General features: G+C 38.0%; 1 protein-coding gene and 1 long non-coding RNA gene across 2 annotated transcripts; both read right to left on the minus strand.

Moving 5' to 3' along the window:
* Positions 1-140: 140 nt before the first annotated feature.
* Positions 141-10790, minus strand: LOC118431522 (receptor-type tyrosine-protein phosphatase alpha-like). Its single transcript, XM_035842763.1, has 17 exons — positions 10637-10790; positions 10359-10450; positions 9618-9705; positions 9074-9150; positions 8592-8628; positions 8324-8421; positions 7810-7929; positions 6958-7109; positions 6298-6433; positions 5263-5412; positions 4932-5025; positions 4576-4652; positions 3788-3922; positions 2792-2920; positions 1967-2118; positions 511-646; positions 141-215 (listed from the first exon to the last, which is right to left on the minus strand). Exons 1-17 carry the CDS (start codon positions 10782-10784, stop codon positions 141-143), a joined length of 1896 nt encoding a protein of 631 aa, XP_035698656.1. The 5' UTR covers positions 10785-10790.
* Positions 10791-11730: 940 nt separating this feature from the next.
* LOC118431724 lies at positions 11731-12455 on the minus strand. Its single transcript, XR_004833005.1, has 3 exons — positions 12307-12455; positions 12022-12085; positions 11731-11851 (listed from the first exon to the last, which is right to left on the minus strand). It is a non-coding gene; the product is annotated as an uncharacterized LOC118431724 (long non-coding RNA).
* Positions 12456-16056: the final 3601 nt, after the last annotated feature.

Consider the following 16056-nt stretch of genomic DNA (forward strand, 5'->3'; position numbering starts at 1 on the left):
TGCCACAGCAATCTAAGGTCTCCCCTTGCATTTTAAGTCTACAGTAAAATTATCATACTCATTGTCAACATGGCTAAATGTCGAGATATTTGTTCAAATAACAATGAGGCCGTGTTAGGGTTTCCGGCGGCATGGTCTGATCACTGGAAGTTGGCGTAGTCGTCAAAACTATCAAGATACTCCATCACAGCCTTGTAGCAAAATAGGTACTGTTCCTGTGAAAATTAGGTACAGATGATACTATTATTTTATTCATTACGTTAGTATTATACAAACTATGTTACAGATCATAACCATTAAAAGAAAGAATTGATTCACATATGATGTTTATCACAAGACTTAGAAATAAAACTCCAAAGTGATTCATCTATAGTTTCACGACTGATGCTGTTCAATCACTGAATCACTGCTACAGCAACAACAAGACTATACAATTAGGCATCGCTCCTGAGGCGTCACCAAAAATATGTGAAACTCCTTTGCGAACGTACAAGAGTTGTAATAACTTACGGCGGTCTGCACCATGTGAGGCCTGCTGTAGCGCATAGACTTGACCGTCTGGAACAGGTCACAGATCCCCTCGGCCTTCACTCGCTCCAGGACAGTATTGATGGCAATGAACGCCCCCGTGCGGCCTGCGCCATTACTACATAACGATATTAAAAATTCAGCCAGGTAAATCATTATCAAAAACAATGCCATTCAAAAATGGACGAACTCTCTAAAGAAACAAGCTTCCAGAAACATTTTTGTGTTCATTTTTACGCTTGCATTATTTTAGGATTTCTAGAGGACGTCAACCACACAACATGGAAACAACATGGCCAAATTTTCAATTGTGTACAACTCTCTTTTATATGGTTCAAACTATAAGATGTATATATATGTCACAGGGGAGATTGGAATCCAGGGGGATTCGGAATCCTCCTAGGGGAGATTGGAATTCTAATCTCCCCTAGGGGAAATTGGAATTCTTCTGTCATTCTACTGCAATTCCAATCTTCCCTAGGAGGATTCCGAATCCTCCTAGGGGAGATTGGAATTCTAATCTCTCCTAGGGGAAATTGGAATTCTACTTTATGCTGTTAATTTTGTCAAATTTTGAACTGGCTTCGATTGGAAAATGACCTCTAAAGTATGGAGTCACTAACTTATAACGACATATGCAAATGTAGCTAATTTACATATTGGTGACATTTGCATACCATTATATGATTATGAGTTAGTGACTCAAATGATTCAGTCTACTTTCCAAAACAATTTCATCCATTCTGGTTATTTGTAACATCAAAGATTATCCTGGTAGAATTCTGGATTCTCCTCTATTACTAAATGTTTGAAAATGTGATGTTTAATGAGCTATAGTATAGGATAAGATGCTATTGTACACTATAGAGAAGTATTCTTAACCTTTAATTGTCAGAAAAATAAGTGTTAGATATAAAGCATAAGACATGATTTATTCTTAGAAATAATTGTAAATCCTTTGTTGCATTGTTTGAAACTTTGAATACACTCCTGGTACATTCAAAGATTGTCCTGGTAGAATCCCAATCTCTCCTAGGAGAATTCTGGATTCTCCTAGGAGGGATTGGAATTCCAGTAGAACACCAGAAGAATTCTAATCTCCCCTAGGGGAGATTGGAATTCCAACCTCCCCTAGGAGGATTCCAGATTCCCCTAGGGGAGATTGGAATTCTGATCTCCCCTAGGGGAGATTGGAATTCCAATCTCCGCTAGGAGGATTCCGAATCCCCCTGGATTCCAATCTCCCCTGTGACATATACAAAGCATAAGCACAGATATATTTTTGTAACCGAGATATAAGCAACACAATACAGCTTCTCTAATTCGCATAATTGTTTGTTGATGATATTGTGTCACACTATATCATTAAGTTTATACTTGGACTAAACTCTTCAGGGTTCTGAGTTGCGTCGATCAAGATTTGGTATAATGATATTACCTGCAGTGCACGGTTATTGGTCCATTCCCCGTCTTCATTTGGTGCTTCTGGAGCTGGCCAATCACATCCAATATCCCGCTGGCGTTTTGTGGCACGTCATTTGTCGACCAATCGTGGAAGTGATAATGATGAATCTCCCTCTGCGGTGACTCCTATTGGTCAATTAAATTTAATACTAAATAGTTCCGTCGAGATATAATATTCTTTTGGACAATTTATCTCCCACTGCATACGGAAAAGAAGTCAAAGCCATCAAATAGCCAAAGTAGAATTAGATTTAGATTAGACGTTATTTCTCTCTTTGATTTCTTTATAGATCTAATTTTCCTTCTCTTCTTTTTGCATACCACTACTTTTTTTGTCTGCAATTAGCCCTCGGTCGTGAATTTGCAATAAATATAATTATTATTACTCTGTGACTGGAGGGTAACCTCCAGCGACAGAGTCTTGTGAGAAAATTCAGTATATCTGATAAATCTACATCTATTTATGCAGACAAACGCTTTAGTTTTTTACGTCGATGTTTTAATAGTAAGACAGCCTGAGACCTTCCTTGTGGCAATACTGACATTTTTCGTCTTGTTGGGGACCACGTTACTAAATTCCAGTGACACCTAGTTACAGTATAAAGTCTAAAGAAAGTGGCAGGAAACTGGAATATATTAGGAACAACGTACGTCGGCAAGCATAAAGCGTCGAAAAGCAGCACTCCAGTCAGAAGCTCTGAAGAATATGTCTAAGAGACACTATACTGGTTATGTTAAAGTTTCATTCATATATTAATGTTATAATAATCTTATTTACAACTGAAATTAGATTACTTACTTGTATGTCAGTATTGGATACGTTGAACGTACGCAGCGTGTAGCCTGGATTCTCTTTACTGTCCGTCATCTCAACACTGATGCTTCCATATTTCAGTCTGTTGTCCGACCAATACTTGACGCTTTTCTCCTTAACAACACGCATTTAGTCGTTTACTTTAACTAAATCATATATAATATCGACTTTCATAATTCCACCGGGTGCAATTATATCGCCGCCTAATAAACGTTAGTAAAGAGGTCTTTCCATGATTGTCTTGAACGCAGAATGTTAATGTTAGATGCAATACAATTCAGATATTAAGTGTTGACGACAATCTTGAGAAGGCCTCTATAACAACGTTTTTGAGGTAGGGGAATAACGGCACCTGGTGGAATTATGAGAATGTATGTTAGTGTTCTTATACATGGTATTTAGCGTTAGAATATACTGTCAAATTAGTGTTCTATGTTAAACCTAGTACACCACAAGTGGTCATATGATACTAGTTCAACTTTATCCGCGGGGTAACCTATATCCGTTGTATAAAAAATAGGGTATTCAGGACAGTGGCTTAAAGCTAAAGCTTACTGTGAAAATGTTTCAGTTTGTAACCGATGTCCGTCAACTTAGTACCCCTGAATACCCTGTTCCTGATACAGTGGATAAAGGTAACCTTGCGAATAAAGGTGAACTAACGTTACGAGCATCGTATGTGATAAGGTTCCCTCCCGTTTGTGATAAGGATCCCACCCGTTTGTGATAAGGTATCCATCCGTTTGTGATGAGGTTCCCACTCGTTTGTGATGAGGTTCCCACCCGTTTCTGATAAGGTTCCCACCCGTTTGTGATAAGGTATCCATCCGTTTGTGATAAGGTTCCCACCCGTTTGTGATAAGGTTCCCACCCGTTTGTGATAAGGTTTCCACCCGTTTGTGATAAGGTATCCATCCGTTTGTGATAAGGTTCCCACCCGTTTGCGGTAACGTTCCAACCCGTTTGCGATAACGTTCTCACCCTGCCATTCTCCTCAAGCTCAGTAAGCATCACGACGGAATAGGACTCCCAGTGCCACACCATCCGCCAGAAGTCCGCCACAGTATTTGATAACGGACCCTGGGTAGCGATGAATCCATCCTTCTGGCGATAACCCTGTTTGTAGAAAATATTTTGTCTGTAGAATAAATATGTATGATCGGTCCTTGCACAAATCATGACCAAGCTATGCATGTACATCTGTTAAAGGAGTCCTAAACTCTAGAAGAGAATATTTTTTTTCGATAGATTTAATCTTTAGAACCTAGAAATGCATACTACTTTACAGTATGCCATAAAGTACCCACGAGTCCCACGTGCATCAAAAATCATTCAGTATTTCACTTACGTCCTCAAGTATTCTTTAATTAGATTTTAAGTAATGTCAGCCTATGGATGCATACAATGTGTTTGAAAAGTTGTGACAAATATTAGGTTACAAAACTAATTTGATAGGCGATGATAAAAACTTGTCTTGTTATGTATTCTTTGATATTTTGTGAACAATTGGCCGTCTTGGTGTGCACATTGCCCCTCATTTATGCCGAAAAGATTCATAATAAAGGTCTATACGTATAGGAAATACATGTATATATATATATATATATATATGGGTAGCGTGTGCATGGGTTTAGTGAGTGTCATATTGTGTATGCACATATCTGCGAGGAAATAAATTACACAATGAAAACACAGAAATCTTTTTTCAACCTGTCAACAAAGACAAGTTAGTTACATAATTGCATTTTTTTTTAAATTTTATTACTTACGTCAATGAAGGAAGCGTTGATATAGTCTGATCCACTAACACTAGTGATTGTGGGTAGAAATACTCTGGAGGTGTCATCTGAAGACGTACAGAATCATAAAGACAGAATATTAATATTAAAGAGTCAAAGGTAACCCTTTTACCTATTTCTTAACTAAGACAGAGTATTAGGTAACTACATGTACCTACGTAGCTAGAAAGTATAATTGTAGACTAGAGAGAGACAGAAAGGGAGAGAGAAGGAGAGAGAGAGAGAGAGAGAGAGAAAGAGAGAGAGAAAGAGAGAGAGAGCGCTTATGGTACAAATTTAACAACATGACAAGTATTCATGATAAATCTACCATTCGGAATACTTACAAGGAACGATCGAAATCTCTCTGTTCTTGCTTTTGTTTTCTTGTTTGTTGGCCGTCCTCATGTTGTTTTGGTCAATCGGAATCCTCGTAAGCTTCTAGAGGACAAACAATAGATAAACCAGGAGTATAGCAAGGGTGTATAGTGTATACTCATCATGTTACATGTTAACCACTACTAAATCAGCATAAGGTCTAAAGGATTATGAGGGAAAGTGTTATACTCATCCCTGGTGTCGAATATGGAATGTAATCACACACACACACAGACATGCACACGCACGCACCATAACACACGCACGCATACAAACACGTTCACAAACACACGTGTATACCTTAAACTCCGCCTCGTATCCCAATTCGTTCGGCTGGGCTGACGGCGCCATAAGTTTGTGCATGTGCCTGTGGATGTTGGCCACCTCCACCTCCGTGTCTCCGTACAGGTGCTGCTCCAGCAGGGCGCGGTAGATGAACTCGTACTGGTCCTAAGAAACCAAGGGTAGAAAAAAGTACACCTTGCCATCATAAAAAACAAACAAACAAGTGAAGTGGGTGGGGGTGGTCGTGTTGTAGAATGGTGTGACTTTTGACTTATCTTTTTTTTTTTTAAGTTTATAAAATGTTTCATTCTTATATTCTAGCGTAAAAAATTAAATTTGTATTTAACAGTATAAGACAACTTTTCAACAGTCACACTGGTTCCCTGGAGGAATTTGTCATTTGAAACTAGTGGTAGACAGGGAAACTCTGCACAATGGATCACTTTGTCTTGGTTGTTATGTTATGTTATGAAGGATACATTTTCTTTTCTAGAGCTTGTCAAACTATACGCCACAGGCAGACAGAAAATACTTCTGTAGTGCTCAGCTGTAGGTTTAGGTCACTGGCAGACCATTGTGCTGTACTGGGGATAGTACATTTCTGCTGGCTGTAGGTTTATGTTACAGGAGGGCTAGTATATTGTGCCAGGGATAGTGCGACAGGGAAGTTCCAGTCTATTTCTGATTTGAGCTGTATTGTTGTACCCTCAATCGTCGTCATGGCAATAATACATTTCTATTGCCAGTCTTGTTGGACTTAATATTAAGTACGGATATATGATTATACATATCATCTTTAAATGCCAGGTCCGCCGCTAGCCGTATCGGCTCGTCCCATAGTCCCCTAAGAAATGCAAAATAATTAAAAAAAAACATAACATTGCCGGACATGCAGCTATTTTCTTATTGGTCGATTTTCTAATTCTCATGCTATCATTGCTTGAACTGATAATTATGATGGACAGTCTTTTGTTTGCCTCATTGAACTCGTTTTAGATCTGTTATAGTTGCCGCGTGAGAAAAGTGTTTGTGAGCTGGTATGCTTCGTACCACAGTCTGAACCATGGAGTGGCGGTTGTGCCTCATCTGCCCGATGAAGCCGTGGACATCCACCCTCCCCTCGGCAGCCATCATCTCCTGCATGGCCTCTATGGCAATAAAGGTCCCCGTGCGTCCAACACCGGCACTGTAAAAACAATTAAGAACTGTGATGAATGGTTATACAATATACGTCACGTTTGGAACCGTATTCTTCCCACTATAGCAGCGACACCTATAGCTGCAGAGCGGAGTAGAACTAGTTACGAGTTATCATCGCCCTGATGAATGTGAAGATTTTTCTTCCGTTATGACTATCATTTACTGGTTCAGTCAAAGAAAATTTTAGCCCGAAAGCAACATTAACAAAAAAATGTTGTGTGACAGAATATGATTTGTGTAGGTAGACAATATCCTGGAGTAGGATTAAATACTAGAAATCTAATTGCTTTCTGCATCTTATGATCATCAGATTACATGTTCTATCTGCAAAGTGAAATGTCACTACAACTATTTAATTGAAAAATTGGATAAGTAATTTTTATTCATTACAGATAAATAAAGAATCAACTTAAAACAAGATGGCGCCTACATGACGTCAACATGGTAGCACCTATGGACTCTTACGAAAACAATACAGGTTTGCGATGATGAAAAGCCATTCGTCCCCACCTGCAGTGCACAACGATCGGTCCCCGTCCGGGAGGGTTGCCAGTCTTGACACGCCTGATGAACTTCATCATGCCCAGGGGGCTTTGCGGCACCCCAAAGTCTGGCCAGCTGGTGAAGTGGAACTGAGTCACTGTTCGGGATGGACTTTCGTCCTAAATAAATGATTGAAGAGTTGACAGAACGTTTTCCAATATATATTCCACCTCTGTGGTATTTTAGTCTAAAATTTCATCTGTGTTGGTAACTCACATAAGGGAACAGCTAAACTACAGTGCAAATCAAACACAGAGAATAGTTGGGAACTTGGGACTCAACCAAAATTTTCGTTTGACTCAGTAAGCCTTGGTCCCGGATTTGTCCGGATTTTGCAGCCTCCATGATCTGACGTTGAAGCCACGTGACTGCAACAACGGATCGTAGGTGCCAGAGACGGGGGGTGACATAGGTTATCTGTCACCTACGACCGTTGCCCTGCCACATGCCTATAATTTCACGTCCCGAAAGCTACAGTAGACGTGTTTACAAATCCCACAAAGAAGACTGGCGGAGTCATACGAAATTCCCAACTTTTCTTAGGGTCTCTTAGTGCTGGTTAAGTAAAGTAAAGTTTAGTTGTTTCTATCTGATATTTGCTGGTGAGCAGCTTTCAGCAAATCAGAGAATCCACTACATATTTTCTACGACAAACGCTTATTTTCTGATTGGCTGACAGTTGCTTGGTTGCCAGGCATATAATATTGGAAACCTCAGTCTGGTTTAGTCAGGGGGCGTTTGCAAAGTAGCCAGGTTCGAGTAATCAGAAAACATTTTAACTCTGTGCCGTTTCCTTACAATGACGGTGACAACTGTTACCTTATTTATGGTGAAGGTCCGGATGATGTAGTCCACCAGGGTGGTAGTCTCCTCCGAAGTGACCCGGATGTTACCGAAGTCCATGCTGTCCTTGTTTGGCCAATATTGGGCACACTTTGCCTGTGCATAAATACATTTTTTGTTATCATAACTAATAGGTTGTTTTTCATATTTGATGTGGTGAACCGAAAGTCAAACACCTTGACTCTGGACTAGATGTTAGAAAAAATCAGGGACGTAGGGGATGTTGTTTCCTACTAATTGTTGAGATATTTGAAACTTACCTGTCGTGCCCTGTCGTGACAAATCCTTTTTAATGCCTATTTTCATCAGAACTGGCAGCCTTACATTTCATGATAAAAATGTAACCAAGTTGTGTTTACTTGACAATAATATAATCGTAAACTTCGCTCACTCAGTGGTATTATACGGTGTTTATAGCAAAGGCCCCGGCGTTATGACACCATATACACCGAGGAACAGGCGGGTAATTAACAGTTAATTATGAACCTACCGTGTTCTTCTCCATTAGATTGGTAACCATGACGATAGTTGCCGTATCCTGCTCCCAGACCATCCTCCAGAAGTCGTTGGTAGTAGTGGGCAATGGACCTTTGCAATATATTCAACAGCGTTGATATTTGACAAAAACATTTACGTGCAACGTGCAAGGAATGTTGGATGTTAGAGCGTAAGGAAGTTTTATTCCGCACAATATGTAAGATTGTACGGAGTACTGTGTTTGCGTATGTGCGTTTTAGAAACGAGTTGAAACCACTTACCTTGACCGGCGATGAACTTCTTGGGGTGGTTGTAGCCCTAGAAAGGAGTACAGTTCACCTGTTAGCATTGAAGATACACAACATTTTGTACTGTTCGCAGAAAGTCATTGATACAATATCAAATTGTAGCAAGAGGCCTGTTTATTTATCCACTTTTCTAATAATGAAAAAAAAAGGACTGTAGAACCATTTTGCCCATACCAGAAGCAATGTCATTTCAAGCAACGATCCTTCTGTACCGGTCTACGATTGGTCCTTTCCAGCAATCAACCAATCATATCTATCCCTCTAGATCTATTTCACCAGCCAAGCTCATTTCATCGTGGCCGTAAGTGGCGACGTATTTGGCTGACAAGCGCCAACGCAGCTAGCTAGTAAAATTACCAATTGTAGGCCTCTACGCGAGAGATGTTGCTCCTTACATGTCTATTTGTGGGAACTAAAACAAAGAAACAAGCAAATGAAGAAACCCAGAAACGTACATCTATGTAGTTGGCGTTGATATAGTCTGTGCCAGGTTGGTCTTCCAAGGTGGTAAGAACTACCCTCGAGTGGTCATCTGTGGGAAAATGAAATTTTGATTTGATTTCCTTTCATTTCATTTATTAGGATTACAAAACAGTGAAGTACAAGTAGGCCATAGGCAGTGGTATGCTGGTGTTGTGACTAAGATATGAATACATAAATATAATTTGATGTATTATAGATAAACTGGCACATTAAATACAATCGTAAATGAAATTCTAGGATCGTCGCTGCCATTACCATTGTGAACTTAATTTATGACAAGTAAAGTTATAGCATATGTTCCGCGTAGAAAATACACTTGTGCGTAGTGCGTGGTATCATCTCGTGTTCTTTTACAATTATCATGTATATACCATCTTATGTGAAATGGTCTTGTACCATTGCTGTGTAATGTAGACATATGTAATCGTCTTGTGCTGCCTATTGGTCTATAGAATGTGCCATTACATTTTGAATATTAAATAAAAATATTAGATGAAAACTAGAAAATGCACTTACAAGTAAAGACGTTTGTAAAGCGGTTTTTCTTCTCGTTCTCCGGCCTCGTGTGTTCATCACTAGGATTGCTGACTTCCTTGGATATGGACTTAGTAGACAAGAAAAAAAAGTAAGTTTGGTAACGTAAGAAGTCTGTGTGGAAATTAGAAGAATATTGAAGACATGGAGTGACTTTGTCTTCAAATTATTCTGATCATTACTTAAGTAATCATTTTTGCCATTAATTGTAAAGTTACTAGTAATTTGTAGCAGTAGTAGCAGTAGAGACAGTAAGAAGTAGTTGTAACAGTAGTAGTTTGCAATGTGTGCCATATAAAATGCAGATGCAAGACTGGGATCTAGGTCACAGTGGAAGCAATAGGAGATTAAATAGTAGACCGAGGAATAAGACTCGTAGTAGTAAAAGTGGTATAGAAGAAGTAGAACCAGCAGCAGCAGAAGTAGTAAAAGTGGGGCTAGTAGTGGAAATAGTAATAGTAGTAGAAGAAGTAGTAGTTGCAGAAGTAGTTACTGTAGTAGTAGTAGAAGTTGTAATTGTAGTAGTTGTAGTGTTAGCAGAAGTATTAGTAGAAATAGTAGTAGCAATAGCTTTATTATTAGTAGTAGTAGCATTATCTTTAGTAGTAGTAGTATATATCTATAGTAGTAGTAATAGTAGTAATAGTAGTAGTAGTAGTACTGCTTCTTCTAGTACTACTATTACTAGTACTAGTAGTAGCACTAGTATGCATAAACGCATACCTGAAACTCCTCGCGGAAGACTTGATTACTGTGCCTGTGGTTATAAACTTCCTCCAGCTGATTCCTCGAGATGGGTGTGGTGAAGTCGGTTACTAGACAGAAAGATGATAAAAAGTGCTGTTTATCATGTTAGAACATCGTAAAATGTTATCATTGCATGCCAAAATTTCATAATTACAAAATTCTTACGCCAGAATATGAAATTTCAACAGGGTCTCAATCAGGATCAATATTATGATCATAAAAAAACTACGAAATTCAATCTAGAATATACATACATGGCGACGTATCTGCTGGAACATTGTCATATACGGCATCATTGTTGTCCATATCGTCGTTGTCAGCATTAACGAGTGCTTCATTATTATCATTGTCAGCATTCTCTGTGTCGTTGCCATTGATGTTGTTATAATCACCAGATGCCATTTCTAATGCTGCATTGTCTGTTCCCGTTTGCTGGGAAAGAACAGCCATCCTGGCTGCTTTCTTTCTTCTAAAAAGAGACGAAAAGTGCAATGCAAGAAAGTCAGTTTTTTCTTTTCACGAACATAACCATTCACTGCGCATTGACTAAAAATACTTGCTGTACACAGTTTACAACTAGAAGAATTAGTGGAAACGAAGAAGACTAGATCAAATGAGATATTAGATACAATTTCCAAGCAGATCCTTAGTTGGCCAGAAAGTATCAATGAGCCTGAATAGAAAGCAGTATCCACTCGCCAATCCGAGACCTACCGAACCTAAAGTAGCATTGTTTTTGTCTATACGAAAATGGTGTCGCTGGGAACCTATTCAAAGCAAGAGGATAATATCTGTTTTTAATAAAGCCTTTATGATCTAATCATGTCTTTATCTTATTTATGTCTTTATCTGCCAGTACTCTTTCGGCCCAAAGATACAGTCTTTCAAGGAAGATTTGCCTGATCTTGACAAGTTTGACAAGTTTTATTACAGATGCACGGCATCGCAGCAGTAGCTGAATTGCGCCGTCATTTACAATTATGTACATTAAAACCAGCCATGATAAAATCTCTTCGTTATCTTACAATCTTAAAAGGAAGTACAATTACAAGCATTTGAGAATTGTACCCATACTATTGAAGGGAACTCGTCGTTCCGTGAAGATTATAAAAATAACGAAACGAAGGGTTGTCGTACAGCAATATAGTTACATACAATCAAGTGTCTTATCAATGCAGTGTAACATACATTAGGATTAGTGCTCAGTTCGGGGGTAGTCACTTGTTCAGTAAGTTCACAAGATATGGTATAGGCGAGTTCTTGTATCTGTCCGTACGGCATAGTGGCATATTTAATCAAATAGGGCCAATATATCAATGTTAAGGTACAGTGTACTTTGATGACTTACCTGCAATAATACATCAGCGCTGCAGCGACGATTCCGAGTAGTGCAACCAAACAGACCGTTACAACAATGGCGATAAGGGCTGTTTTGTTATAAGGTCGTCCAAGTGCTGGTTTCGATGGACCTAAAATTTATACATCAACCAAACATATTAGATTTGGTTTTTAAATTATTTTATATTGTTCTAGTTCCTTCATTGACAAAATAAAAGATGGATGCTTTATGACATGGATCAAGAATGACGTATTGAACTTGTTATTTTTCTTAGCTACCGACAGATAGAAATAAATTTACCTATTGACGCTGGGTCTGTGAACTTGCTTGTAGATAAATAGTGCTGAACGGTGGATAAATAGTGCTGGAGAAATTGCAACGAAAAGGTCATGTAAGATGTGAAAGTGTAAACTGGATATTCTTAACATATGTTTATTTGCTTGAAATATTATTAAGTAAAAAAAATGTAAAAAATAAACAGACACTGGCATACAATAATATGTACAGTAACAATACATAATACATTACATAATAGAGTTAGGCAATGTAAATAGAGGAAGGCCTGAAAAGTAGCGCAGTACAGACCCGCGTTTTACTGTTAGATCCAGTAGATCCGGACACAGACGTAGTGTATGGTGAACTCGGCTCTGGCGTGGAGCTTGTGTACTCCCGGTTCTTTCCAGATGTCAGAGCCCTTGCTGAAGGAGTCGGTGTTGGAGTAATGTCTGTGGGCCCTATAGCTAAATGTGGAGTTGAACAAAAGTAAAAATCGACACTTATTCTTGTAAACAGTGGCATGTATCCCTCTAGTCTAGTGATTCGTTGATAATCACCTCAACAATTATACATTGTATTTCTCCATAGACACTACAGTGATAGCAGTTTTTTTTGTTCCAGTTGTTTTTGAAGTTGACAATTGTTGTAAGATTCGTACATCCAAGTCAATAAAACAAACAGAAGCGAGAGAAACGAATCTTAAGAATTTGTAACGATAAAACGATCAAAGGAAATAGTCCATTTGTTCTCTAAACAGTATAAAGAGCCGTAGGATGCTTCACACTTCTAATTGTGATCATCAGATGTAGATTAGATATTACTGTTACCTATGCATGTTGGGTTTGCTCCAGACCAATTTCCGGTAGCTTCGCATATCAGGCTGGACTCTCCTTTCAGTTGGTATCCATGGTTACATGTAAATGTGACTACGGCGTTATATTCGGCACTGCCGTTTATGTCGCCATTCTCTGGAGCTGACAGTTTCGTGCAAAATGCACAACTGTAACCGTTGTCTTCATTAATACAGGTTCCGTATTTACAGGGGTTGGAGAGACAGGGCTCTGTTAACCAGAAAAGAAAGCAAAATTATCTAATGCCAGCAAAGCAAATCTGATAAAAAGAAGATTAAATCTTATGAATCTATATGTGGGAAAATGCCAGAACGATTTGACAGCTGGTTTGGCTAAGTGGGTGTTGCAAGCTCCATTTTTATTTAATAAGTTTCTGCATGAAAAAGATGACATATAATTGTTATCAGTATCATTCCTTGAACAAAGATAGTCAGTTCAACATCAAGTAGAGATGATTAGCTGATAAATCAATTCAACAAACACCAGGTATCGATACGGCGAAATTTAAATCTAATCGATTGAATATAACACTAACTACTTTAAAACAAGCTAGGACGTATATGTGAAAACAAATTGTTCTAATTACCAGGTGGTTGCCTTTATGCTTTCGACTAGTTCGTGCATTTCCCCTATTTTTACTTCTTATTTGTGTAGTTTTTGTGTTAATGTTGATGATGATATCAAAATAAACAAGGTCGCATTGTTAACAATTCAATCCATTCCAAAGTCGTATAGATTGCTAGTGAGTGTATGATGGTCAAATACATGCTTCCTCATTACCTTTGATTTTTTTTTGTCAATGAAACAACCAGGAGAATACCACCATAAAAACACTTCCCTTTCCCCTTTCCCTTTTAGTTTGACATTGACTTAGACTGGGCATGACACTGGCAAAAACGTGAAACTGAGACTTAACAAAGGCATACCCGTCCCCACTGTTTTTTGTTTTGGCAAATATCAGATTGTTGGCAGACTTGTAATCATTTTTAGACATTTTAGAAAGCCTATGTTATTTTGTTTTCATGCACTTAAAGACAACAAATATGATGTAGTAAGAAAATTTGAACAGATTTAAAAGTTAATATCAAGATTGTTTTACTATCAACAACTTAAATATGAGGTATATTTAGCTCAAAGCATATTTTTTGTTTGGTATTCATTTGTTGTATTGTACCGATAATGGAAGACCCAACAGGTCAAACGCAAATGCCACACCTTGTCAAAGGCTTTGTTGACATTAAAAATGCCCTTAAGGCGTTTTCTTCGTGATGACACATAATGACACCTTAATTTATAAATAGCATCGTCTAGACAACATTAAAATTTTAAAACGATGAAACCGTAACTTTTTAATCAACGTGAAGTCTAAATGACCAGTCAAAAACAATCCGTACCTAACACAACATAACCAAGGCTAAGATGACATTTCCAAACCGGGGCCCGGCCGTGCAGCAAATTTCGGGAGCGAAAAGAATTATATAAAAGTCATCAAAATACACAATATGTCAACATAACATTCATGGGCATAATACGTGTTTTTTTTCTAGGAATACATTCTAATTTTTCGTTTCTTAAAACATCCCGGTCTGGCCCCGGTTTGGAAATGTGATCTAAGCCCAAGATACGATCCAACCCAAACCTTGCCCAACCCAACATTACTACGCATCGTCGGTTTATCAACAATGGATATACGCATACGCAGAACTATAGTAGAGATAAACATCTTAAACATACATTGTCAGCTAGCTTGACCAAAACAGACAGAGATTTGACTACATTTGTGAGCAACATGAAATTTTACATACATACACACATATTACATAGATTTAATAAATGTATAGTAGAAATTCCAAACTTTCAATAGTAAGTTGGACTCTACACATAATATATTACAGTACATAATTACGGAAAATCAAGACTAAAATTGATATCTTCTATCTATTTACGCCGTACGTATTCATTATTTCGGCTACTTTAGAAACATATACATACCGGTTAAAACCCCTGGTAAAGAGACCAAAAACAAGACCAAAACGTTCACGGGCATCTTTCTATAACCATTCCCTACTCTCGTCCATATGCACAATGATTACTCAAGTATGAAACAGGTATCCTTACGCAGGAAAAAAAAATAGTGCTCTTCCGTATTACTGTGGTTATTAATATTAGATACTAAATTCAACGCATATGACGCTAATAGTACTTGCCGTTTATGTGTACAAATATCTATTTGGAACTGTGACATAGTGTATAGTTTATATGCTCTTTGATAGCAGTGACGTGTATTGGTTTTGATCAAGGACAACCGAAGCATTTCTTGAGTACAAACATATCACTACACACGACCTCAGCAAATCGCTAAGGTCAACATTCATTGTTGTTGAACAGGTTTTGTAGGTGTGATAAGCCTAATGATTATCTGGATATTTAACTGTTGCAGTTACCCTCAGCTTTCGTCACCAAGTAACAAAAGTTTACGTTCGTCTACTGTTTTTAGTTAGAAATATTTTTAGAGCATTGTTAAGAAATGTTATTAAAGTCACAGTTGCATGTACGTTCTGTCAAAGGAGCGTATAATCTCCCGTGTTATCTTTGTTGCATTGTGTCAATAACGTTTGACCTCGCGAGTTAAACTTAAAATGCCCCACCTTGTTCAAAGCTTTGTTCAGGCCACACCAAATTTATTTGTTGCCACTCGGATTCTTTCCTCCAAAAGTTTGAAGCGACAGGTCGAAAAAACAATTTAAAAATGACAATTTCAAAAGGTCTGGTTTAAAAATATGCGGCTTAAACAACGCAACAAACAACAACAGGGTTATTTGAGATTTTAGCTTTTAATGGCACGTTTTATGCAATGAATCTCTTTTATTTGTTGTTTAAGGCTATGACTAAAAGGCATTGTTTAAATACTGAAATTATATGTATATGCCTAATGATGTCACATTTTTAGTACACGCTGTGCACGAGTAATATTTGTAGGCAATGCCAGCTACAACTATTAGCATTTTCCACTTGGCATATCGATGTTCTTATCATTTCTTTAGACGATATACACACTTAATTTTCTATTACTTAATTTTCGTTTCGTTGTCTGGAGTATAAAGAATGAAGATGAATGATTATGGGTTCTCTTAAGAAGTTATTGTTGGTTAGATGAATGTCATGTCCAGAAACGAACTTATTATTCACAATAAAGAATACCACCACC

The sequence above is a fragment of the Branchiostoma floridae genome, chromosome 15 (genome assembly GCF_000003815.2).
Source record: "Branchiostoma floridae strain S238N-H82 chromosome 15, Bfl_VNyyK, whole genome shotgun sequence".
Lineage (NCBI taxonomy): Eukaryota > Metazoa > Chordata > Leptocardii > Amphioxiformes > Branchiostomatidae > Branchiostoma > Branchiostoma floridae.